General features: G+C 43.6%; 1 protein-coding gene across 8 annotated transcripts in view; it reads left to right on the top strand.

Moving 5' to 3' along the window:
* Positions 1-25,791, top strand: part of ABL2 (ABL proto-oncogene 2, non-receptor tyrosine kinase) — a 103,117-nt gene extending 77,326 nt beyond the window's left edge. For 4 of the 8 annotated variants that reach the window (XM_081824681.1, XM_031029022.2, XM_081824682.1 and 1 more), the window contains 10 exons: positions 3,234-3,529; positions 5,984-6,256; positions 7,323-7,407; positions 8,540-8,717; positions 9,333-9,517; positions 10,959-11,111; positions 12,322-12,411; positions 15,397-15,570; positions 16,113-16,346; positions 16,656-25,791. In XM_081824681.1, the coding sequence (XP_081680807.1) occupies positions 3,234-3,529; positions 5,984-6,256; positions 7,323-7,407; positions 8,540-8,717; positions 9,333-9,517; positions 10,959-11,111; positions 12,322-12,411; positions 15,397-15,570; positions 16,113-16,346; positions 16,656-17,836 (2,849 nt within the window). In that variant the 3' untranslated portion in view covers positions 17,837-25,791. Of the gene's footprint in view, positions 1-3,233; positions 3,530-5,983; positions 6,257-7,322; positions 7,408-8,539; positions 8,718-9,332; positions 9,518-10,958; positions 11,112-12,321; positions 12,412-15,396; positions 15,571-16,112 lie in introns of all 8 variants that reach the window. The other 4 variants (XM_081824678.1, XM_081824676.1, XM_081824679.1 and 1 more) reach the window with 1 other exon arrangement.
* Positions 25,792-25,835: the final 44 nt, after the last annotated feature.

Genomic DNA, 25,835 nt, shown 5'->3' with positions numbered 1-25,835 from the left:
TTTTATGAGAAAGGGTCCTGGCTGGCTCAGTCGGTAGTGTGTGAGACTCTTGATCTTGGGGTCATGAGTTTGAGCCCCTCATTGGGTGTAGAGATTACTTTAAAAAAAAAAAAAATGAAAGCAGCATGGGACATTCTCATTGTGTCCTTGAATTGGATTGCTAATCTGCCTAAGCTTGTTCTTTTGAACCTATGAAAGCCTCCTCCTATTTCAGGATAATTTTTAACTTAAGTGAAATTGTAATTTAAATGATAATTTGTCAAACATACACCTTTTTTTTTTTTTTGTACGGTTCAGAATGAGGTATTAAATGGGAGTGAATATACCAAATTAAGATAGGCCTCCATTCAGGGAATGTTACCCTTTTATAAAATTTTTATATGCATCTATTTTTTAAATCCAGCCACATTAATCAAGAGCAGAAACCTGTAACTCAAACTGGGGTAGAGATGTGTTCCATAGTGGGTGTGAGGCACATACATAAACCTATGCCAGGAGGTGTCAAAGGCGTAGAAAAAGCAATGTGTGTGATCTCCTAGTGTCAAGTTACTTGAAGACTTTGGGTGGTTTTGCAGGGGGGGATGGTGGTAGTATTTGTATGTGTGTGAGGTTTATGCATTGAGGGAAAATTTTACACAAAGTATTAGGATAAAACAGGATTTCAAAGAATTTTATACTGTGCAGTAGTCTCTTTGGGCTACAGCACACTCTTTTACCTTTATCAATACTTCAGTGGAGAAGTTTGTGAAGCAGTGACTCAGTACATTCTTTCCTAGATACGCTTTTCATGTCACCATTTTCCAAGATAGCTCAGTCACCAAGGAAACATCGATAAAGACAGTCTGTTGATACCTTAGTTACCAGTTATGGCAACTGCTAGTGTGCAGCTCAAGGGCTGGGATTCTTGTTCTCTCATGGCGAACAGTGATTTGTCTTAAACCCCATGAAATGTCAGATTTTTCTATCAGGTTCTTATTGATATAAAATGATGTCATGCGGGCGCCTGGGTGGCTCAGTTGCTTAAGCGACTGCCTTCGGCTCAGGTCATGATCCCGGAGTCCCGGGATCGAGTCCCACATCGGGCTCCCTGCTCAGCGGGGAGTCTGCTTCTCCCTCTGACCCTCTCCACTCTCATGCTCTCTCTCACTCTCTCTCAAATAAATAAAATCTTAAAAAAAAAAATGATGTCATGCTAAAGCTATTATTTTAAAGGACAAGAAAATATATTTGAAAAATAACGATACTTATTTTAGTTCCTTCTTTGAGATTGTTTTTTGCTTGAATTACAAAACAGAGTTCTCCCAACATTTCTTTGTCAGTACATCCCATTAGTCATACCCTTGTCAATTTCCATGGTACTCACAACTTCCAGAGTAGGAAATTCTCCTCCTAACTTCCAAAGGGAGGAAAACAAACAAAAACCTGGGGTTTTTGACTGTATCCTACTTATGATGACCTGCCATTAGCAATTATTTGTAAGGAGGCAACAATGATATACTTGATGTCTATTTTTTCTAGTTCTTGTGGTACAATAGAGAAAAGCTACAGAGGAACAAGTTTTACTTAGCTTTTCTAGTAGCACTGAGTTTTTTGTTTTTGTTTTCCTGCAGATATGGCTGGGCAGTATTTATCTGTGCACTGGTGCATTTCCGCAGCCACACCACACACACACACTTATCTATCTGTACATACTTGTATTTTATGAGTACATACTCCTAGGTTTTTGTCATTGAATGTCTCACATCCAGGTGTCAATGTGAGATATAATAGGGTAACTTTATCAGCTCCCACTGGTAAACATTTCTGTGGGTTGCTGGAAAAGTTTGATGACTGCCAGAATAATGATTTTGAGCTTTTCCTCAGTGGCCTTTGCCTGATAACTAGTGGGCCATGTGCTTTTAATTGGTTTGGTTTTCTTCTGCTGACACTGAGAAGTAGGTGTGAACTCTGTAGGAAGGCGTGCATCTCTCAGAGATAAGGGCCTAAGGCCTTATAGCGTTTCTTTAGGTTATTAGTTGTTACTAATGATATCTCTTATCCTTTCCTGTTTTGTCTGAGTTGCAAGTTTAGGGGCAAAATGTATATTAGGGAGTTTAAAGTTGGTGTTCACAACTGTAACAGAGAGATCAAGGACATTGACGTTGATAGCAAGCAAAGACATTCTGAGTAACTTGTCTTGGGTTCCAGCTTCAGTGTCAGCTTCCCTTCCCACATACTAATTTTAGAGGAATGAATAGGACTGACTCATATTCATGGGGAATGGGAGGGAAGTTGGGAAACTATAACTGTTAAAACTTGAGTCCTGGAATGTGCTTTGGGAGTTCTACTTGCCTGCCCCCCAGGCAGTTTTCTTTCTGAAAGCATGTTCTGTGCTTCTATTTTGTTTTGTTTTCTTGTTTATTTTTTTGTTTTTTACATAAATGGTTTTTTGGACTCGGTGCCAACTGAAATTTAGAAGTAACTTTGTATTTCATATTTCTTATCCCTAAACCTTGATTGTTATTAACATTGAACCATATATAAGATATATTCCTTGACAAACTGTTATGAGAAAAAAAATGAATTTTTTTTGAGGGGTGAGACTGTGTCATTTTCCAGAATAACCTTTCTGTCTTTTTTTTAACTGAAGTATAGTCGACACACAATATTACATTACTCCCAGGTATACAACATAGTGATTTACTCTATACGTTATGCTGTGCTCACTTCAAGTGTAGCTACCATCTGTCACCACACAATGCTGTTATAATACCATCAACTATATTCCCTATGCTGCTGTACCTTTTATCTTGGTGATTTATTCATTCTCTAAAGGGATTTAAGCCTGTATCTCCTACTCCCCTTAACCCATTTTGCCCATTGCCCCACCCTCTCCCCTCTGGCAACCATCATTGTCTTTGTATTTATGGGTTCATAACCTTTCTATCTTTGTATGCCACCGTACTATACCACACATGGAGTTTCCTAAAGACATTTTTTTAGTTGGTGTAAAAACCATTAGTAAATGCCAGAAGGTTATTCCTAACTAGGCTGCTTCTGTTTAAGCTACAGGCTAAAGTGATCAATCAGGATATGATGAACAGCCAAGTTTGTTTTCATTGTTTTTTAAAAAAATGTTGCCATAAGAGTTTGTGATTGATTTTTCACTGGGTTCTGAGTTTGACAATAGACTGCTGCTGCTTGAGGTAAAGCCCTAACATCTTCTCTTAAGACTCTGATGACTTCCTGGCTAGGTGAAAAGCTGCGAGTCCTTGGTTATAACCAGAATGGTGAGTGGAGTGAAGTTCGCTCCAAGAATGGACAAGGTTGGGTGCCAAGCAACTACATCACCCCAGTGAACAGCTTGGAGAAACATTCCTGGTACCATGGACCCGTGTCACGCAGTGCAGCAGAGTACCTACTCAGCAGTCTAATCAACGGCAGTTTCCTGGTGCGAGAAAGCGAGAGCAGCCCCGGGCAGCTGTCGATCTCGCTCAGGTACGAGGGGCGTGTGTATCACTACAGGATCAATACCACCACAGATGGCAAGGTAAGACTGGCCAGCACCGCCTGTAGGTGTGGACTGGCTCTTCTTTAGAAAAAATACTCAGAATGACTAAAGAATATGGTTTTTCTGTCAGACATGAAATAAAATAATCACTGATGTGAATTTGGGCCATTTGGCATGTGAAAGCTTACTCTTTCCAAAAGAATATGGCAATGGGAATTAAAAACAGTATTGCATTAATAGTTTAATGATGAGGTAGATTTGAAGGTGATGAAGGTAACTGCTGTATAAGTTAGCAGTTCTAATCGTCATCAGTATACAGATATATATAGGTACATCCAATATGTAGTAGAGAATTGACAAATTAAGCCTTGGATATTTGAAAATTATAATAATCTCTACCAGAAAGTTCACAGAGTAAGCATTTGGGCTTCTGAGACTGGGATTGATGTGTAATGTATGTTACTATAAATAGATTAATCAGCCATTTAGCAATGTACATGTTGGAAAGACCAACCATTGTAGAGTGGTTGTGTTAGAATGGAGCTGTTTTACTTTATAAACTGTGAAGCATAGGTTTATGTCCGTTCTGTTGAACAGTAAATTTACATTGAGTCATTTGTTCTGTTCTTTCGGTCTGTGTAATATGCATAGTAGGGGAAAGCACAGGCTTTGCCAAGAGCAAGCAGACCTGGTTTGCTGGGTACCTCCACCATTGATATTTGTCAACTTTGTGACCTTACTCTAAGCCTCAATTTCTCATCCCAATTTATTGGATCGTCATGAGGATTAAATGGAATAATTTCCTTAAAACATAATGGCTGCTACAAAGTAGGAAATAATTATTAATTGTTTCCCTTTTGCATCACCCTACAGACATATTGTCTCCTGATGAAACCACATAGAATCAGATAAGTGATAATGTAGGAGGGACCTAGCAGCTCTACTTCTGGTTACATACCCAACAGAAATGAGTGCATATGTGTACAGAAGACATGTACATAATGTTTGTAGTCGCATTATTTGTAATAGTCCCAAATTAGAAGCACTTAATTGTCTAACAACAGAATGAATTAATAAATTGTGTATTCATAAAACAGAATCTCATACAACAAAAAAATGAATGTAGTCCTGCTGTATACACTCTGACAAAAATCTGTGGCCCGCCCAGTTGCCTGCTTTTGTAAGTAAAATTTTATTGGAACACAGCCACACCTGCTTGTTTACGTATTGTCTATGGCTGCTTCTTCATTCTTACAGCAGCTTTAAGTAGTTATGACAGAGGCACTATGGCCACAAGCCTAAAATATTTACTCTCTGGCCCTCTGCAGAAAAGTGTGTTGACCCATTCGTAGGTGAGTCTCACACATGTAAAACTGAGTGAAAGGAGTTAGTGATTGTCAGGGGTTGGGCATGAGGGGAATGTGAATGGCTGCTGATGGTATTGGGTTTCTTTGTAGGCTGATGGGAAGTGTTCTGGACTTACATAGTGGTGATGGTTGGACAACTTTGTGAATGTATTAAAGCCACTGAATTGTATACTTAAAAATGGTGGATATTATCGTATGTGAATTACATCACAATAAAGAAAAGTGGAATGAAAGAAAGGCAGGCACAACAATGCATAATATGATTCCATTTGTGTAAGTTCAGAAGGAGGCAAAGCTAATGTAAGGTGTTAGAAGTCCAGAGAGTGGTTATCTTTGAAGGAGTGAATAGCTTAGCTGGGAGGGTGCTGGTAGTGTTATAATTCTTGGTGTGGGAGAGGTTTATGTGGGTGAGCTCACCTTGTAAAAATCATCAATTCTGCATGTATTATGTGTTCTTCTGTATACAACGCAAGTTTCTTTTTTAAAAAACAGTAAGCTAGCTCCCTTGGGAGATAGGGTTCAAAGACTGCTTTTATACTTTAATTACTTGTCACAAATTACCGTTTTGTTAACAACCCGGATATAAAACTGTGGCTCTTTTTTTAACAGCCTAGCTACTCAAAAGCACATCCTAATTAAGTAAAAATTGTAAGATCCTTAAATACTCTCTTTCTACCAAAAAAAATGGAAACCAGTGGTTCTCGAGTTATGTTCTGTACAAGATTCTGAGTTGGTATTTCATGGCCTTTCAGAAGAGGCCAGGTCTCTCCCCTTCCCTACTTAAATCAGCATCTCTGCCTCTGTCTTACGGATTTGGGTTTCACAGTCTTGTTGCTTCAAAATATTTGAAGACCCATGATCTTGGGTGGATCTTGATGATCCAGAAAGATAGCTTGGAAGCGCCCCCCCCCCCGAGCTTCTTTAGGAAACCCGGGAAGAGTGGTGTAAAGAGGTTAAACTTAAGTTCTGTGTTTCCCCTTCCCATCATCATTTACTTCTTTCATTTACCTCCGTAAGGTGACCTCCTATCTTCGTATCTTCAGACCAGTGAAATTAATGGGCTTTGAAAACGGTTTTCTGACCTCTTTTCAAGTTGCTTTAGCTTTCCTCCCGCCTGCCTCACCAGGTGTACGTCACTGCTGAGAGCCGCTTTAGCACCCTGGCCGAACTCGTGCACCATCACTCCACGGTGGCCGACGGGCTGGTGACGACGTTACACTACCCAGCGCCCAAGTGCAATAAGCCCACAGTCTATGGTGTGTCCCCCATCCATGACAAGTGGGAAATGGAACGAACGGATATTACCATGAAGCACAAACTTGGGGGCGGGCAGTATGGAGAAGTTTATGTTGGCGTCTGGAAGAAATACAGCCTTACGGTTGCTGTGAAAACATTGAAGGTGGGTTGCTGAGAATTACAGTCTCCAGTCTTTTTTTTTTATTTTGTGCTGAATCACTTGGAAATAGGAGTGTGCCCTTCTTTAACTTTGGAATGCTTTCCACCCACCGGTGCCAGGCACATCGGCAGATTGATGATTAACCTTCGTACCACGGCTGACAGTGTGGGGGCAGATTACTCACCGCAGCGCAGGGAGACCCCATGCGGGGAAGGCCGGTCTCTGGAGGCTTAGTGGAAGGTTAGGAGCAGATTCTAAGTTATAAATGCAAAACAAGCTGTTTTGCTTCCTGAGAATGACCCCTGCTGGATAGCACTGTTCATGCAGTGCTCAAGGATCACGGGCTCTCTTCTGTCCTTGAGCTCTCTGCCTTGTGCTCCCCCATCTCTCTGAGATTAGATCACTTCTCTTGTTCCTAATAGTCATGGAAATCTTCCTGATGCCGTTGTCTTCTTTAAGCAGCCTAGAGTCCAATTACAGTGTTGTCACTCATTCCATTCTCTGAAGATCTCCCATATACCTCTGTAGCTTTGGCGTATCGTGTGTAAGGGCTGCTCTTTGGCTATGAGTGTGATCAGTTCTGGTCAGCAAACATTTATTAAGCATATTTTGAGTCTGAGACAATATGCATGGCTTTGTAAACATGTATTGCTCCTTAAGGAATTTGTCAGGAAGACAGATATGTAAACAGCTAACTCTTCTGTCTCCTCTTTTGAAGGCTGAGCTATCTAGGGAAGTAAACTATCAGAGCACTGAGTTATCCATCCAGGTCTCCCAGGTCTCAGTTGTGATGGGATGTGGTGGCTGAATTTTGCTTGCCCTGGTAATTTTCACTCCAGTTTCAAATGTTGGATAGATTTGGGGATACTTTTCTTTCTTAATTGGATGTCTCTGGAGCATATTATTAGGTTCTGATAAAATTTCTTTAAGTAATCTGCTAAAATATTCAAAAGATATCTCCTTTTAAAGCTGTAGTTTTAGGATTGTGAGTTGACTCAAATGATTAAAATGGGGGTTTGTCCCTCTTCTGTTTTGTTTTTTGTTTTTCTCTTATTTTTCCCCCTTCCAGGAAGATACCATGGAGGTGGAAGAGTTCCTGAAGGAAGCTGCAGTGATGAAGGAAATCAAGCATCCTAATCTGGTCCAACTACTAGGTGAGGAAGCTTGCCTGAACCATAGGTTTCCTTGAAGGTCCTTGTCTCCCATCCCCCTTATTTCCAAATGCTGCTTTTGAATCACCATGGTGGAAGCTCCAGGCGCAATAAATGTTTGCTTCAGTAAATGGTTGTCATTTTAATCAGCAGGCTCTCTGTTTATAAAATTGCCCAGGAACGGGGTCCCTGGCTGGCTCAGTCAGTAGAGCATTTGACTCTTGATCTTGGGGTCATGAATTCGCCATGTTTGGTGTAGGGATTACATACATACATAAATTAATTCAAAAGATTTTAATAAAAATTGCCCAGGAAACAATGGCCTGGATTGATTACAATATATATAACTGCCCAGTTTGTGGTAATTGCCCCAGATTCAAAGTTTAGAATCACTCAAAATGATACCAAACCAAACATTGTCACAAAATATTTTTACAAAATAAAGAGACATAAAGAACTGTAGAAAAGAAGCAGGTTACAAATTGTGGCCACACCCATTGGTTTACCTTGCAAAGCAGCAGGTGGTAGCCTGTGTAGAATGGCTCCTCGCCTGTTCAGGTCACAAAGAAACTAGTGACTGAACTCTCAGCCCTTTTGAAAAGAGGACCAGTTCCTTTGGGTGTTCACCTTGAGCCAAATTGTCCCAAAGGAAATAGTTTCTTGTTGATTCTTTACAAGGAGTCTGCCGTGTATCAGTGAAACCCTTGACTATGGAAACAATCTTTTTACAAAGCATGATACGGGCTGCGCTCACATGCTCTTCAACATACACACAATTGCTGTTAGTTTTGGATAAATATTGTTAGTGTGCAGGTGAGGATGGGAATCACAGGCATATACAGAACTCAAGACATTTTGGTCTTCTTGACCCCTTATGGAATTAATGCTTTTGCCCAAACAGGCAAATACTCAGATGCATGTGGATTTCCAAAGAATGATGTGTAGTGGAAGCCAAGACTCCCTTATCAACCACCTTCATCTTAACTTTGCTGTGTTATTTTAGGAGAATGTGATGGTGAGAAGGGAAAAGATTACTGCTGAGCTAGACTTTAAAATGTGTCTCTTGTTCTTGCTGAAGTAGTTGGGAATTTTTGGAAATACACTAATAAAACAAGCTCTATTCTTCAACTCTCAGGTGTGTGTACTTTGGAGCCACCATTTTACATTGTGACTGAGTACATGCCGTATGGCAACTTGCTTGATTATCTCCGAGAATGTAGTCGAGAAGAGGTGACTGCAGTTGTCCTGCTGTACATGGCCACTCAGATCTCTTCTGCAATGGAGTATCTAGAGAAGAAGAATTTCATCCATAGGTGTGTAAAGCCTGACTATTGCCTGTGACTAACCATGAAGCTACCTTGCTTGAGGTGCAAATAAAGAAAAGAATGTGAGAACCTTCCCAGAAATTTCGAGATGCCTCAGAAAAGCAATTTTCTCATTCATAGGGCTCGCCCACTATAATGTGATTTCCAGCTTATAAACCTACTGTATTTTGGTTAAAGTATTAATGGGCCTTTGCTAATTCTCAAAACAGAATGCTCTTTATTTTGCCCAGGACCATTTCAAAGAGGTTTTTGCTCTAATGGCTTAATTTTAAAAATGGTTTTCTGTCTTGGTAAAGAACTTAAAGCCTGGTAGAAAAGCATCTTCTCCTCACTTCTGACACCTCTCTCAGTGTACTTGTAAATAGGAAGCCATTTTCTGAAGTCTGCTTTGTTCGAGTATCAGAGAATTGCCTCTTGATGATGCCCCTACAAGTGGTCTGTGGTCAGTGGCTTTCTGCCACGTTAGCAGCTGTCATCAGATACTGTGTCTGCCAGCGTGCGCTTCTCAACTCCGCTTGTAGCACGAAGAACCAAGAAGAGAGTGTTCATGGCCATTTTCCTCACCCTCTGAATGGAATCACATTAGGGTTCTTTTCTCCACAGAGATCTTGCAGCCCGTAACTGCCTAGTGGGAGAAAACCATGTGGTAAAAGTGGCTGACTTTGGTTTGAGTAGACTGATGACTGGAGACACCTATACTGCTCATGCTGGAGCCAAATTTCCTATTAAATGGACAGCACCAGAGAGTCTTGCCTACAATACCTTCTCAATTAAATCTGACGTCTGGGGTAAGGTCGGAAGGGACTTCTTCTGTGTCTGTCATTTTATGTTTTTAATAAATGTTCTTAATTCTTTAGAGCTTCTCATTTATGTAATCAGTAAACTCTGCCTTCACCCCCATCCTTCATCATTCAGCAAGAATTTATTAAATACCTATTATCTGCCAGGCGTTGTGTTAGACACTTAGCCTAGAAAAAATGTGAAGAAGAAAGTGGAAGAAAAACCGCCAAAAAACAAGTCCCTGCTTTCAAGAAGCTCACAGTCTAGATCTTGGATTGCATTGGAATTTTACTGATCCTCTCTCTGTGAAGCTCCCTGTTTTCCATAGCTCATTTCCTGAGTACTGTGACACAGAGTAGCCTCTTCTTTTCAAGGAAGGCATGATGGAATTGTACCTAGAGTTTGTCCTTGTAACTAACTCATCTTGTTCTGGTTGCCCTGGAAAGCAGTCTGATTTAGCAGAGGCTCATGGACTGAACAGGTCTAGAAATTTGGGTTTGTAGGCCAGCAGAAATAGTTGTAAGATGCTAAGCCACTTTTTACCAGAAATCTCAAAACTCAGAAATAATGTGTGACAAGATCAAGCAAATTTTCTTTGCTAGTGTGATTTTTTTTTTCCTGATTTTAAAGGAGTCCCTTTCTATTTTACTCCTTTAATATTAGCTGATCTAAAAACTGGAACTCATTAAATAGATCATAGATTGTTCTAAGAGTAGTTTGGTTCCGTCCCAGACTTTTTATGGTCCTAATTTATTCTCCCTCACTACAGTAAAAGAGATCTAAATAAAAATTGGGAAATTTATGGGGCACCTGTGTAGCTCAGTTGGTTGAGCATCGGACTTTGGTTTTGGCTTGGGTTGTGATCTTGGTGTCTTGGTGACATGGGATCGAGCCCTTCTCGCACTTAGTGGGGAGTCTGTTTGGGATTCTCTCTCCCTCTCCTGCCCCTCCCATCCCCACTCACACGCTGTGTGCTCATGCGTGCTCTTTCTCTCAAATAAAAAATCTTTTTTAAAAAATTGGGAAATTTGGGGTGCCTGGGTGGCTCAGTCGTTAAGCGTCTGCCTTCGGCTCAGGTCATGATCCCAGGGTACTGGGATCGTGCCCCACATCAGGCTCCTTGCTCAGTGGGAAGACTGCTTCTCTCTCTCCCACCCCCTCTGCTTGTGTTCCCTCTCTCGCTGTGTCTCTCTGTCAAATAAAATCTGTAAAAAAAAAAAAAAGGGAAACTTCTAGAAAACAGCCTGGAGGTTATACCTGAAGCATTTTGTGGCAGGTATCTTAGAAGGACAAGTTCAGCTGTAAGAACTAGAATGCTATAAGAATTAGAAGAGTATACTAATAGTGTGAATGTTACCCAAATTTGAAGAGAAGTTACCTAATAGTATAAAGTAGATAACAAATCAGAGAAGAAACATTCAGCTTTTTTTTTTTTAATCGCTTTTGCAGCTTTCGGGGTACTGTTGTGGGAAATTGCTACATATGGAATGTCACCGTATCCAGGTATTGACCTGTCTCAGGTGTATGATCTACTGGAAAAAGGATATCGAATGGAACAACCTGAAGGATGCCCCCCTAAGGTTTATGAACTTATGAGAGCATGTGAGTGGTTTTTTTTGTATTTTAATTTTGAAGGGTTAAGTCAGTGATTCAGGATGATTAACGAAATAAACTGTTTTCCTCTCAGTGTCAGATTTAATCCAACCCCCTGACGTATAAAGTGTTGGTCAGGTGGCTCAGTCAGTTAAGCGTCTGCCTTCAGCTCAGGTCATGATCTCAGGGCCCTGGGATTGAGCCCCATGTTGGGCTCTGAGCTCAGCGGGGAGTTTGCTTTTCCCTCTGCCTCTGCCCCCTCCCCCTGGCTCTCTCTCTCTCTCTCAGATAAATAAATAAAATCTTAAAAAAAAAAAAAGAGGTTGGTCATTGATCAACCAGTTGGCATTTATGATAAACCATCAAGTTTAATTGGAATCCTAACAACAGTTGTCCATGGCCCATGAATTGACTAAATTTCCCCAAACCACTTGCATAATAAGGATGAGAAGAAATTGGGTTTAGGGACACCTGGGTGGCTCAGTCGTTAAGCATCTGCCTTCGGCTTAGGTCATGGTCCCAGGGTCCTGGGATCGAGCCCCACATCAGGCTCTCTGCTCGGCGGGAAGCCTGCTTCTCCCTCTCCCACTCACCCTGCTTGTGTTCCCTCTCTCGCTGTCAAATAAATAAAATCTTAAAAAAAAAAAAATGGGTTTAGAGTTTGGGTAAGGGAAGGCTGCTTTCAACCAGATAAAAATGATTGCCAAAGACTGGAGAATACCTGAAAGTAACCTCTCATGAATAAACATAAGCATCTGACTTCTTACAGATGAGAAAGCTGGAAGGTGAGTAGGGAATTATTAAATTGCATTGTGTTTAAGCATATGTCTTTTTATTTTCCCTATTCTCCTGTTTTTGTCAAAGTGAACTCTTAAGTTCCTCCTTTCTGATATCCCGTTATATTTCTGAACATGGACAGCTGATTATAAGGTTAGAATGAGTTTGAAGATAGGTCTCACTTCTTTCATTTTTCCAGTAGAAAACAACTTTCCATTTTATAAACCATCTCCCTACCTATCTTTATCCCTGTAGTAGAAAGAATAGAAGGACCAGCCCTAGGAAGTGGGTTTATTACACCTGAGTCTGGAACTGAGAAGCAGCTGCCTCACTCTCATTGTGAACATGCTGGACCTCTGCCTCAGTAGCCTCACTCGCAGGTGTGCCACTGGATATTTAATTTCTGAAAGGAGTTTTCAGTATTTCCTTCTTTGTTACATAGGCTGGAAGTGGAGCCCTGCCGACAGGCCTTCTTTTGCTGAAACACATCAGGCTTTTGAAACCATGTTCCATGACTCCAGCATTTCTGAAGGTGGGAATCTGGCAGTTTACTGGTGGTGGCCAGGTCTGGGTGATGGTAGGGGTGGTAATAACATTTCGAAAATGATAGGCTCCTCTAGTTTGGGACTCCATTTCAGGGGACTGAATTAATTCTTGGCCTTTATTATTCTTGTTTTGCCTTTTTTTTCTTTTGCTATTTTTAAATGTGTCTCTATGTCTCAAGCTTATTTCTAACATTGAAATTGTATTTTAAGTGGGAATTCAGTCTCTTCATAAAGAGAAGAAGTTTGGTAGTTCTTAAAGCACCAACACTTAACCATATATGGAAGGGAAGAAAAAATGAGTGTGAAGAATATTCCACCTCCCTGAACCATATCTACAAAGACAGTAGCAAACTCAAATCATAAAAGCAATATTCAGAAATTTCATTTCTGGAAATAGATCTTAAGGAAATAATTAAGGGTATGAATAAAGATTTAGCTACAAGGATGTTACATCAGCATGTAGTTTTTGATATTGAAAAATGAACAATTTAAAAATCCAGTGGGATGCTAATTATTTTTTTTTTTTTTTTTTTTTGGGATGCTAATTATTACATTCACACAATTGAATATTTAAAATGATATTCTAAAATATACTCACATGGAAACAGTTTAAAAATGAGCATGTTAAGCTTTGAACAGTGAGAGCCCTTTTCGTATCTGAAAAACCGGCGTATGGGTGCCTGCAGGCAGCTTCTGACGTCAGTACCCAGCGCCTCTGCAGTTACATGCTCAAGTCAGTACGCTCGTTATATAGACAGCCTGTTCCTAGAGAGCTGAAAACAGAATTCTTAGTTATGTGTGCTGATTGGATTCTTCAGTACAGCTCCAGAGTTTCGCACATATTTTTCAAATTTTTTCTTTCCTTCATAATTGAACATAGAGCTTACGCCTTAAGTTCAGGTTTTAAAATAGAAGAAGAGGAAATCAGGCAAGTTGAATTTTGTTGTCTTCCATTTTAGTGATTTATCATTTCTGATAAGAAGAAAGGGAAAAGTACAACACTGAAGTTGAATGAAAAGTGTTTTCTTCTTAGTCCTTTGCTGAAACTTGTGCACATCACCCTTCGGGCCAGATCGAGCAGCTGCCCCTCACGGCCCTCTTCTTTCCTCATTGTGCTTTACTTCATGTGGCGTTCAAGTGGTAGGAGTCACAGGCTCCATTTCTTTGGTGCTTCTGTGTCAACTTTTAACTTCTGTTGAATCCTTAGTTAAATTTTCTCTTTCTCTTGAAAATGTTCTATCCTTTTAGAAAATCAACCATTATCAATTTTCAAAGGTAATTGCAATTTAAAATTGCTAAACAAGAAATTTAAGATTATTTAACCCATATTTTATTAAGCATTTAATCTGTGGCAAGCACTTTACTGAAGACACAGAGATAAGACACAGTTCATACCTTAAAAAGATGTATTTATTGGTTAGTTGTGAGTAGAAGAAACCTAACTCAAGCTTTCTAAAGCAATAGAAGGAGGATTTATTGGCTCATAACCAGACTCTGGTGTGGTTCAGAGTCAGTAGAAGCCACAGATTCAAGTAGCTTCGGGACTTCCTCCTTCCACAGCCACTCCCACCCAGTATCACTTTACTTTTGCCTCTACGTTGACCTCATCCTCGGAATCTTCGAAGAGACATGGGGCACAGTTGCTAGCATCCTTGAGGTCGTATCTTCATAGCTGACGTCTTGTCTCCCAGCTGCTGTATATAGCAGCGTAGGAAAGGAGTCTCGCTGCCTGGCTTGGGTTATATGCCATGTACCCATTCTTGTGCAGGAGTGAATTTTTAAAATAGTTGCCCAAGGGGCGCCTGGGCGGCTCAGTTGGTTAAGCGACTGCCTTCGGCTCAGGTCATGATCCTGGAGTCCCTGGATCGAGTCCCACATCGGGCTCCCTGCTCAATGGGGGGTCTGCTTCTCCCTCTGACCCTCTTTCCTCTCACGCTCTCTGTCTCTCATTCTCTCTCTCAAATAAATAAAATCTTAAAAAAAAAAAAAAGGCTGTTCAGCAATTAAAAAAAAAATTAAAAAAAAATAGTTGCCCAAAAATATAAAAAAATCACAATGTATCACAATTGAATTGATCTCACTTGCTTCATTTTTGTTCAGGAATGAATAGCAAAGCATGCCTTTGCCCCAGTAGAAGCCACAAAACACACAGCCATGTTCAAAAGGGTGAACACTTTTTTTGCATGAAATGAAATGAAGTGTATCCATCCTCCTTCTTGGTGTAAGGTGCAACCTAAAAATAAAAGTAACTCCAGAAATCTGTCGGCTTTGTTCAGCCTCTGAACAAGCCCTCAGTAAACAAGGCTAGCCAAATGATATGAAAGCCTATGAAACCATGCTTCTTAACATTACTCCTCGTCAGAGAAGTCCAGAATAGAACAATGAGGTGTCACTATATCCTAGCACCAGAATGGCTAAAATTAAAATCGAACCCCAAAACCTCAGAATATCAAACTCTGGCAAGCATGCAGAGTAACCAGAACTTGTATACAGTGCTAGTGGGAGTATAGATTGATACAGCCGTTTTGGGAGACAGTTTGGCAGGACTCAGCGAAGCTGAATTATGTGCACCCTGTAACCCACCGGTCCTGCTTCTTGGTATGTACCCGCAGACGTATGTACGATTCTGAAGCAAAGGACACGTAGCCGGGTGTTCCTAGCGGCATATTCACAGTAGCCCCAAACCAGAAATAACGTAAATATCCATCAAAAGAGGAACGGCCTGATTTTGGGAGATTCACACGTTTGAACAGTATGCGTGAAAGCCCCTGCCGCGTGCAACAGCGCGGATGGATCTGCAGTCACGGTGTTGAGCCAAAGAAGCCAGACATAAAAAGAGTCCGTACTCTGATTCCGTTACATATTTTGGTGCTCTTTTCTCCAGTTTTTTTCTCAGTTGTGTATCTTTTCTGAAAAGAAAACCTTTTCTGTGTCGTGACGCTGGTTTGATCAGCCCCCTCTCTTCCTCACAGAGGTAGCTGAGGAGCTTGGGCGAGCCGCCGCCGCCTCATCTGTTGTTCCCTACCTGCCCCGACTGCCTGTACTTCCTTCCAAGACGCGGACGCTCAAGAAGCAGGGGGACAACAAGGAGAATATCGAAGGGGCACAGGACGCCACAGAAAATTCTGCTTCTAGTTCAGCACCAGGTATGGGTCGCTAGGCGGGTAGAATGCAGCCGTCTCATTCCAAGAACCTTGGGGTACGATGCTCGATCTCCACTCTGCTCTCCGTCTTCCCTGAGGAGGGGCCGGCTGGCCTTGCAACAGCTCCGGCTCTTGTGGCCGGCCCGCGGTGCCGGCGGTAGGCCCGATCTCCCCGCCCGGCCCACGGCTCGGCCTCCCGCGCTCTTTCCTCAACTCCCGAATCCCAGACGCTTAGCGTCTTTACAGTTCTGGCAGAAACTGCTTCATTGAGCCTGATAGAGGAGGCCAGGGTGCGCTGTGGTTTTTAGAGAAAAGACAGATGCCGAGGTGAAAACCAGCGGGTGGTTTCTTCGCATTTATATCCCATGTTGTATTTGGAACTCATCGGTGGGAAATGATAACGCATTTATTAGTTTTCTCTGAGTCCTGCTGCTACCTGACATTTAAGAGATCCTGACAAAACTCTTACAGTGAGGCCTTAGTTACTCAAGTGTAACGGAGTCACTGTTTGTCTTTCACATTACTGATTGGCCGTTTCTCATCAGGGTTCCTTAGAGGTGCACAGGCCCCTAGTGGGTCCCCAGCATTGCCTCGAAAACAAAGAGACAAGTCACCCAGCAGCCTCTTGGAAGATGCCAAAGAGACATGCTTCACCAGGGATAGGAAGGGAGGCTTCTTCAGCTCCTTCATGAAAAAGAGAAATGCTCCCACACCCCCCAAGCGCAGCAGCTCCTTCCGAGAAATGGAGAATCAACCCCACAAGAAATACGAACTCACGGGTAACTTCTCATCTGTTGCTTCTCTACAGCATGCTGATGGGTTCTCTTTCACTCCTGCCCAGCAAGAGGCGAATCTGGTGCCACCCAAGTGCTTTGGGGGGAGCTTTGCACAGAGGAACCTCTGTAATGACGATGGCGGTGGGGGCGGGGGCAGCGGCACTGCTGGGGGCGGGTGGTCTGGCATCACAGGCTTCTTTACACCACGCTTAATCAAAAAGACACTGGGCTTACGAGCGGGGAAACCCACAGCCAGTGATGACACTTCCAAGCCTTTTCCAAGGTCAAACTCTACATCTTCCATGTCCTCAGGGCTTCCAGAGCAGGATAGGATGGCAATGACCCTTCCCAGGAACTGCCAGAGGTCCAAACTCCAGCTGGAAAGGACAATGTCCACCTCTTCTCAGCCAGAAGAGAATGTGGACAGGGCCAATGACATGCTTCCAAAAAAATCAGAGGAAGGTGCTGCTCCAAGTAGGGAGAGACCAAAAGCCAAACTTTTGCCCAGAGGAGCCACGGCTCTTCCTCTCAGAACCCCCTCTGGGGATCCAGCCATTACAGAGAAGGACTTTCCAGGGGCGGGGGTGGCTGGAGTGGCAGCCGCCCCAAAGAGCAAGGAGAGGAATGGTGGGGCGCGACTCGGCATGGCTGGAGTCCCAGAGGACGGCGAGCAGACGGGCTGGTCTTCTCCGGCCAAGGCTGCAGCAGCCCTCCCAACCACTCACAACCACAAAGTGCCAGTCCTTATCTCACCCACTCTGAAGCACACTCCAGCTGACGTGCAGCTCATTGGCACAGACTCTCAGGGCAATAAATTCAAACTCTTATCTGAGCATCAGGTCACATCCTCTGGAGACAAGGACCGACCCCGACGGGTAAAACCAAAGTGTGCCCCACCCCCCCCCCCAGTGATGAGACTACTGCAGCATCCGTCCATGTGCACAGACCCCACGGAAGAGCCGACTGCCCCGACTGCAGGACAGCCCATGCCAGAAACACAGGAAGGAGGGAAAAAGGCCGCTCCGGGGGCAGTGCCTGGTGGTGGGAAAGCCGGGAGGCCAGTGATGCCTCCCCCTCAAGTGCCTCTCCCCACATCTTCCATCTCGCCAGCCAAAATGGCTAACGGCACAGCAGGTACTAAAGTGGCTCTGAGAAAAACCAGACAGGCGGCTGAGAAAATCTCAGCAGACAAAATCAGCAAAGAGGCCCTGCTGGAATGTGCTGACCTACTGTCCAGTGCCATCACGGAGCCTGTGCCCAACAGCCAGCTGGTGGACACTGGCCACCAGCTCCTCGACTACTGCTCAGGCTACGTGGACTGCATCCCGCAGACGCGCAACAAATTTGCCTTCCGAGAGGCTGTGAGCAAACTGGAGCTCAGCCTGCAGGAGCTGCAGGTGTCTTCAGCGGCGGCCGGGGGGCCCGGGGCCAACCCTGTCCTTAATAACTTACTGTCATGTGTACAGGAGATCAGCGACGTGGTGCAGAGGTAGCCACTGTGAGCCTCGTGGGCAGACGCCTACAGCTCTGAGGGGAGAGGGAGAGGGGCTTGTTTTCCTGTGTTCCTGTTTTCAAAAAATGAAAGACTGATACTTGAGTGTGTTTATGTGAAGTACCTCAGATCTCTGAGCTCTCACGTTTACAGGTTCATCTCAAAAACAACAAAAAGCAAAAACACGTAGGACAGGGAAATGAGATGGGGGCGGAGCAGTCGCGGACAGGATTGGAAGGCGCACCGGAACATCAGGGAGCGTGTGTATGTCAGGCCACGAAGAACCCAGTCCAGCCCGCGCCTACCCGGAATGCTGTGCGCTGGGGACACGGGGCTGCTCTCGGCAAGGCCGCAGGCCTGCGCCCGCCCGGAAACTGACAGTGGCGCTCATTCCGCACCACACACTGCGGGGTTGGCTTGGGGCTCAAGGGGTTACGATCGGTGATGACGCGCCCCCTCGCCGAATGAATCGGGTGGGACAGAAGAGGGGAAAGCTGGGAATGTACCAAGGGACCTTTCCTTTGAGGCTGTTGAACGCAGCTGTTTCCACAGGGCTCCCCGCTGCAGTAAGAACTGCAGATCAGATTGCTAGGGTGGGCTCCTGTCCTCTTTCCCATGGGTGTGCTAATTGGTGCAGAAGTCGTCAGGGAGATTGAAAACTCCTCCTCACATCTTCTCCACTGATGAGCAAAAGTCATTTCTCCCAGTCTCGTAGATTATTTCCTAGTGGACCAGGATTGGCTTTCTGCTTGCTGGTGCCCGTCTAGAAATCATAGGCATAGGGGTTTCCTTAGTGGTTCCTCTCTGCTCTTTGCTGGGCAGGCTCTCCTCCTCTATCTCTGGCAGTATTCAGGGCATTGACCAGCGTTGGTTTCGAAAATAGTGGTCATGTACAGGTTCTCTCAGGAATCCTTTTCTGATACGGTGCCCCTGCATACCGACATACTGGCCAAGGAATTGAGCAGCTCTGTATTTCTTTATCAGCTAAACTACCAGGGAGGGAGGTTTCTTGGAATCCAGTGGTCAGGTCCAGAGGTCTGTGACTGAGAGTTTTCGAGAAGCTGACTCGGTCCCAATGGCCATTTCTCTGTACCTTTCTCCTCCCTTAGCACCTTAGACCCAGGCTAGTTAGAGAGCAAGGAGAAACATTCTCTTAGTCTCTGTGGATTTCAAATGAATCACCCCAAATTACTCTCATGCTTTTCTCCTTTCACATATCCCCCTCCCCCTCATTGTTGGGTTTGTCTGTAAATATCCTATTGGGAATACTCTTTGATATTTATTTTGTCATTTCACCTCTCTTAGAAGAATGCATAATTGAAGGGGCAGGTCATTTCCAGGAAACACTGATTAAATCCTAGAAACCTAATGACTTAACCCCCAAATATGTTTTGCCTTTGAAAAATGGGCCTTTTCCTTTCCTATTCAGTTATTATTATGGAAACTAATTAGGATCATATGGAACTGAACCTAATCGGTTAGATACTACTCATATTCTTGATATCAGGTCTAATTTTAATTAATACTTCATTCTCTTTTTAAAGCTTTACGACCACCACCCCCCACCCGCCCAAGGAGAACCTGATACAAAAGAATAAATACACTACTTTTTTCCTCCCAAAGGAATATTAACTTAGGAAGCTAGGAAGTGAACACTGATGGCCTGTGAGTTTTCTTCCTGGCTCTGTCATCGATCCCCTGTCAAGCCACAGCCCCATCTCTTAATCTGTTAAATGAAGGTAACACTACATCTTCTCAGGGGTCTTTTGCAGATAAGTGTATAGCTGTCCCTTTGAGAGCCACTTCAGTGCAGTGTCGTTACGTTGAAAGATTTCCATTCTCCGCTGAGTAGCAGATAATGGAAATGTTGAACTGCTGAGATGATGCTAACAGGGCTAGAATACTAAGGAGGAAAAACTATGTTTTGTACAGTGTGTCATCTTTGACCAAGGAGGAAATTTAGTTTTCATTAGAAAGAGAATCTTACTGTGACTGCACCAAAGGAGGCCCAGGCCAGGAGAAGGGGGAGAAAGTCCCGGGCCTCGCTGACAGGGCACGGGTGAGCCGCGTCCGTAGGTCACGGTCAGGTGCAGCACAGGCAGCTAGTGATCCGGCCGGGCTTCCTGTGGTGGTTGGACGAGAAGGCAGAGTTCCCTTCAACATGGATGGAGGCCCACGGTCCTCCCACCTTCCTCTCTGCCACTCCCCTTCAGCAGTCATTTCCATGAACTTGAAATCGTTTTAGCCATTAGCCTTTTAAGGGTGGGACAGGGAAAGCTAAAACTTTAGAATATTATGCTGCTTTTTAAGTTTATCTGTCATTGTGGGATGCAAGTTGAGGGGTTAATTATAATTGTGTTTTTTAGGGTTTTTTTTTTTTTTTTTTTAAAGCAGGGGATCTTTCCTTGAGAGCTCTGAAAATAAGCCTTGGAGGAACACTACTGAGTGTGTGTAAGCTCCCTGGTTTTCTCATCGCGGAACAGTCTTGAGGGCGGGGACTGTGTCTTACTCAGGGGCAGCACCTGGCTCTGTCTTGCCTACAGTAGGTGCTCAAGAAGTTCATGAAATGAATTGCTTTTTCTCAACACTCTCAAGAGCAGCATGAACGATTGTAGCACAGCCCATCCACGTGATGCTTGAACTGCGTGGGACTCCAGGGGTCAGGTGAAAGAGGCACTGTCAACTTACTAGAAAAGTATCACTTGACTGCTCCTTTTTCTAAATGAAAAGGACCAGATTTTTAAAATAACCTTACGTAAATTCAAAAGTTTGAACTCAAAGTAGAGAAAACTGCTTCTCAAAACTAAAAACATAGTCTGTCTAGTTTAAAAGCAAAGCCAGGAGCAAGAGGCCTTCTACAAGGTGTTGACAACTCTCTAAAGTGGTTGATATATATGCATACCTTGGGGCTGGTACCGCTTGAGTCCTTTCACGTACAGACAGTATGATTTCAGCTTAGATTTCTTACCTTAAAACGCATGTGTTCCACATGAAGTATTTTCTTAAAAGGCTTTGTGTAAAATTAAAGTGTGTATATTTTCCTACAGCCTTCCATTGTGATTTTCAGAGATATAGCCTTAAAAAAGATTGGCCCTAAGAAATTCATTCAGTGTTTTTCCAGATGAACCCCTATTCATTGATATCATTAGAGTAGAGATCCTTCGCCAGTTGCATTTTTGGGGTTTAAGTTAGAATTTTCTTACAATTCAGTTGAAAATTGGCTAGTAAAATCGTACCCAGTTAATAAAACATGCTGACTTAGCTAAGGTGCAGCCTGTGTTTATTATTTAAAGTCCTGGAGCTTTTGAGTTTTAAAGGATACAGTATAGATAGTGATTAAGAGTTGAGACTCTGAAGCCAGTCCAGAAGGCAAGTCATTTAACCTTCCTGAGCCTTAGTTTCCACGTTGGAAAACAGGGATAATAATAGTAACTACCTCAGGGTTGTTGTAAGGATTAAATGAGATAACGTATGTAAGCTACTTAGCTTGAGTGCCTGGCACATGATGAGCACTCCGTAAATGGTCACTGCTCCTGCTGTTACTACCACTTAGTCTAGTGGGTCTTCGCCGGGGACGGGCAACAAAATCCCTGGAATTTAAAAAAAAACAGTCTGATGCATTGGCTCACCCCAGCTTAGACTTCCCACTGGGGTGAGGTCTCAGCCGAGAATCCCTCCAGGTGTTTTAGATACCCAGCACTGTCTGAACACTATCAGGACCCCATCCCTTTCCTTCATAGCTTCAGAAGTTGGAGGAGAGGATGGTGAAGTTACTTGCCCATTATCTCGGTTAATTGGTGGCAGAGCCAAGGCTATAGGGTTCAGGTCTCATGACTTTCTGGTTGTGGGGTCTTTCCACCTTTCCTGCTGCCTTGTGAGACACTGCAAAAGAAAAAAGGTGGCTCGGATAGACAATCAGTCTGCACAGTGCTGCACGCTTTCTAAAGCACACGCTCCTGGCATGCTCTGGCCGTAAGGGGCTTGCATGCTGAGTAATGGCAACACGGCGGAGCAGGCATGCAGTAGAGCTCAGTAACTTAGAAAAGTGGGGTGGGGGGGGCATTCTTTTGGACAGACCCCAGCAACACAGCAGCAGTCTGCACTTTGTAATAAAGAAATACTAACTCGAGTTTTAAAAAACCTAGTCCTACATTCCTTTTTCTTAAAAACAAAACAACTTTATCCATATCATTTTAATGACTATGAGGTAATGTATATGAAAGCACTTTGAGAAAAGTATCAAATGTAATTTAACTATAAGGTTGTGTTATTACTGTCTGTTTAGAAGATCAAACAGTCGGTTAGATGCTGATTGACTTAATACGCTTTTACCTGTGGGAGACCGGAAAATGCAAATATATAAATAATCACCCCTGTGACTTATCACATTTGTAAATATGAAACCGCTAAATGAATATGTGCAGGCATAGTAAGTGTTTTGCTAAAATTGTAGCTCAGCCGAATAACTTCAGAAAACTACGGACCAACTTTCTGGTTTAATTATAATCATTAAAAGTAGTAATGTGTACTCCAGAATAAAGAGGCTCTTCCGGGGAACTTGACTCAGGAAGAATTGAGGCCCTTTATCCTCCGTGTTCCCCTTTTAGGCTACGTGTTCAGCCAGTTAGCATCCTGACACGGTGGGTGCAGACTCGTACCTGTTGATGTTGGCAGTGTCTTTTTTTAACCGATGTCTAGCGTGGTTTTGTTGGGATTTCTTGGAGGGGAGGGGAGGGGTGGGATCAGATGGCCATAGAACCAGTGCACTTTGGGAATTAGTTTTCTAGGATTTCCTGCCAGTTAGAAATGATCTTGACGTTCATTGCGTGCACGCGCGCGTGTGTGTGTGTTTCTAAAATGAGTAGCTAAACACAATTTGCCTATTAGATTATAAAATGCCCCGGAGTAAATTGCATTGGTGGCCACTTTTGAGTTCTAGCTTCACTGCGTTCTGCCCTCTCCCTTCCAATTTTTGTTGTTGATGTCATTGTTACTATCAGGCTATGCTTCCACAGGAGTTCACATTGGGCTGACAGGGTTGTCAACGTTTTCGTTCATCACAAATTTGGGGTTTCGTCATCTTGCTTGGCATTAATTTGTTTTATCTGGATTTGGGTCCATCTCTGTGCCCTAAGCATTTGTTATGACCAGTTTTCTTATGTAGAGGGGTTTCTGGATGTAAGTTTCTTCTTATGAATTAATAGACCTCCAGCTGTCTGTATCTCTGTCAAGCCAGTAGCTCAGTTCTTCTGTAAATGTCTGCTTTGGTTTGGGGGGTGTGGGAGCAGGAAAGAGAGAGGGAAAGGCAGCCTGGAGGGAGCCTCTACCCTCGTGACAGAGGCAGGCCAAGGCAGCCCCACAGATGCCTGCCCCATCCGTGCGACAACCCAGGAAATTGCTGCTGGCCATTAGCCTCGCCAGGCAGAGAGGAGAGGCCTGGGCTGGTTCTAAAGCTTGTCCCACTCATAACAACAGTCAGGATAGTTAATTCTTTTGGATAGAGTTCCAGTTTTCCAACTCTCAGAATTTAAAAATTCAAATGCAAGGCTTGCTTTTCTGGGCAAGCGCCTGGAGTAACGATGATTGTTGTTACCTGCCCTGTTACCGCCAGAACTTTAGTGCCATTCCCTGCCCTCCTGTATCGCCGGGAAGTGTGGCTGGATTTCCGGGCTGTGCAGAGTGTCTACGCAGGTGACTAAGACAGCCTCCAAGTCTGTCTGGCTTGACGTTTACTGCAGCGTCCCAATAGGAGGGGTTTTCCTGCTCTGGGGCTGCTTTCCCATGCCATACCGGAGGTGAAAGGGTTCATCTTGAAGATAACACATGTGTAAGGCGCTATTTCCTCCATTTCCGACTCCGTATCCTAGATCCCAAGAGCAGGATAGGGTAGGAAGAGCGCATGCTTCTCCCTGGGTGAGGAGGCCTAGGCAGGTCATCTTGATTCTAGGATGACTTGGAGTGGTAGAAGACACTCTGAGGATTGTGCCTTCAAAGATGGGCTTTGTGCGATTTGCGGAGGAGAGACTTGTAAGCTGGGTTGGTGGTGCACACTTAGTGAGCTAGAACTGGTTAGGTGGGTGGTGGGGGCTCAGTGCCCCAGTCAGTGAGAGTCCCTGCTTGAGATGTTCCCCCCATACGGGACGCTGATGTGACAGACTGCACTTTTTTCCAGCCCGCCTGGGGAGCTGGGGGAAGGCTGCTCTAACTGGACCCTTCCCTCCCTCCAGGTGCACTTCTTTGCTCTTGTTTTCAATTATGAATTTGAAACTGTTTACGTCTCTTAGAAAAATTACATCCTTTAACTTTCCCACTGTTAAGTATACATAGTGAGCACAGTAGCAAGGCCCTGGTAACAGCCCGGGGTCACAGATGGCGTGTGAACAGATCTAACCTGCAGACCATCTGAAGGAAAGGGTGTCTCCTTTAAGTCGAAAGCTTAGGCTCCACTTTGTCCTTAGACCACACCCAATTCGTGCCCTCTGTGTCTGTTCTGTGAAATCCTTTGTTCATCATTTTACTCAGAGGAGCAAGTTTCTGGGTCCTGCGTGTCACTCCAAGCTACTGAGCTCTACATGCAGGGCTTGAGGGAGCATTCTAGTCAATTCTTTAAGACATGGTGGAGGTGAGTGGTCCAATGCTAGTGGGCTTCAAGAAAGAAAGGAAATAGTTCGTCTCATTGAAGCTTGCTTATTAGGTTTGCTTCTGAGCCTCAGGATAGAAGTTTCAAATCATGTAATTAAGCACCATAAACTTCAATTGGAGAATGGGACTTCTAGTTAATAAAATTTTCACATGTAGGGTAGTTTTCATCGGTTGTAACACAACAGTAACACAGGTATGCCTAATAAATTTATTCGTGATTCAGAAGATATTGCAGGATCCTGTAGGGCTTTAGTATCCTCACTGGTGAATCCCAAATACTGTTCTGCACAATTCAGAAGTACCATACCATGTGTTGAGAGTTGGCAGGCCTGCCAAGAGACCGAGATGTTTCTGGTAGGTGAAGGCCAGGTAAGCCAGCCTGCCTCCATTTGGACAAGCTGTTTTTCACTGTGGCCACTGTTCTTGGGATTCCGTTAGGAGAGAAATTTTCTGAGATCTTGAGAAATCACCTTGATTAGGGTGATTGTCCTTCAGAGAAATTTGTATTCAGAAACTAGAAAGGACAGTGAGGTACTCAGAGTTCTTTAGGGCATATGTTTGAAAACCCTCATCTCTCAGATCTATATGGAGGGTCTGTGTTCTGTCCACATTCTGTACCTACACCATTGTGCTGAGAAAGGAGGGGAGTCAGTGAAAGAGGATCTTTCTCACTTATTCAGCTCTTTCCCTGTGGTGAAGAGAAGCTGTGCCCTGGTTTGGTGTGTTGGCCACGAGCAGGCTGACTGAGCTGTGTATGCATCCTCAGAACCCCCCATCTCCTGGGTAGACCCCACGCTTTTACTTCTTGCAATCTGATTCTGAAATGACTATCAGTGGAGAAACCCAGTTTTATGCTTGCTTGTCAAAAAGAAGTTTGAACGTTTCATGGTGGTTGATAGAACTTTGTCCTACAGCCTATGATTCAGTCTTTAAAACTCGTTTAACGTTTATACCAAAGGTCACGCTCCGCAGGTGTATGCGTGGTGGATGCACGGGGGTGAGGCCTGGAGGGCCTGGCACTGTGCACCGCTGAGGGGACACAGGGAGACAGTACGGGATTTCACTGGAAACACATCAGTCATGAGTCACACTACCAGTGTTGTCAGGTATTTGTTCTTGTAATATATTTTCAGGTGTTTTGTTTTTCTAATTTAATTCTCTCACCCTGTTGTCTGACTGTGAACTGCTAACAGTGTTAAACTTGATGTAAATAAATGAGGCCCTTGAAAGGGGAATGCTGTCTGCCTGTTGTCTCACAAGGCTTGCCAACTTGTGTTTTATTTTAAATAAAGGTTGCAATATTTTATTGGCAAAGTAGGCCTCTGATTGGAGTGTTTCTCCCACAGTTTTAACTGAGA

The sequence above is a fragment of the Leptonychotes weddellii genome, chromosome 6 (genome assembly GCF_054177405.1).
Source record: "Leptonychotes weddellii isolate Sample4059 chromosome 6, ASM5417740v2, whole genome shotgun sequence".
In the NCBI taxonomy this organism is placed as follows: Eukaryota; Metazoa; Chordata; class Mammalia; order Carnivora; family Phocidae; genus Leptonychotes; species Leptonychotes weddellii.
This window is presented reverse-complemented; position numbering and strand designations above follow the sequence as displayed.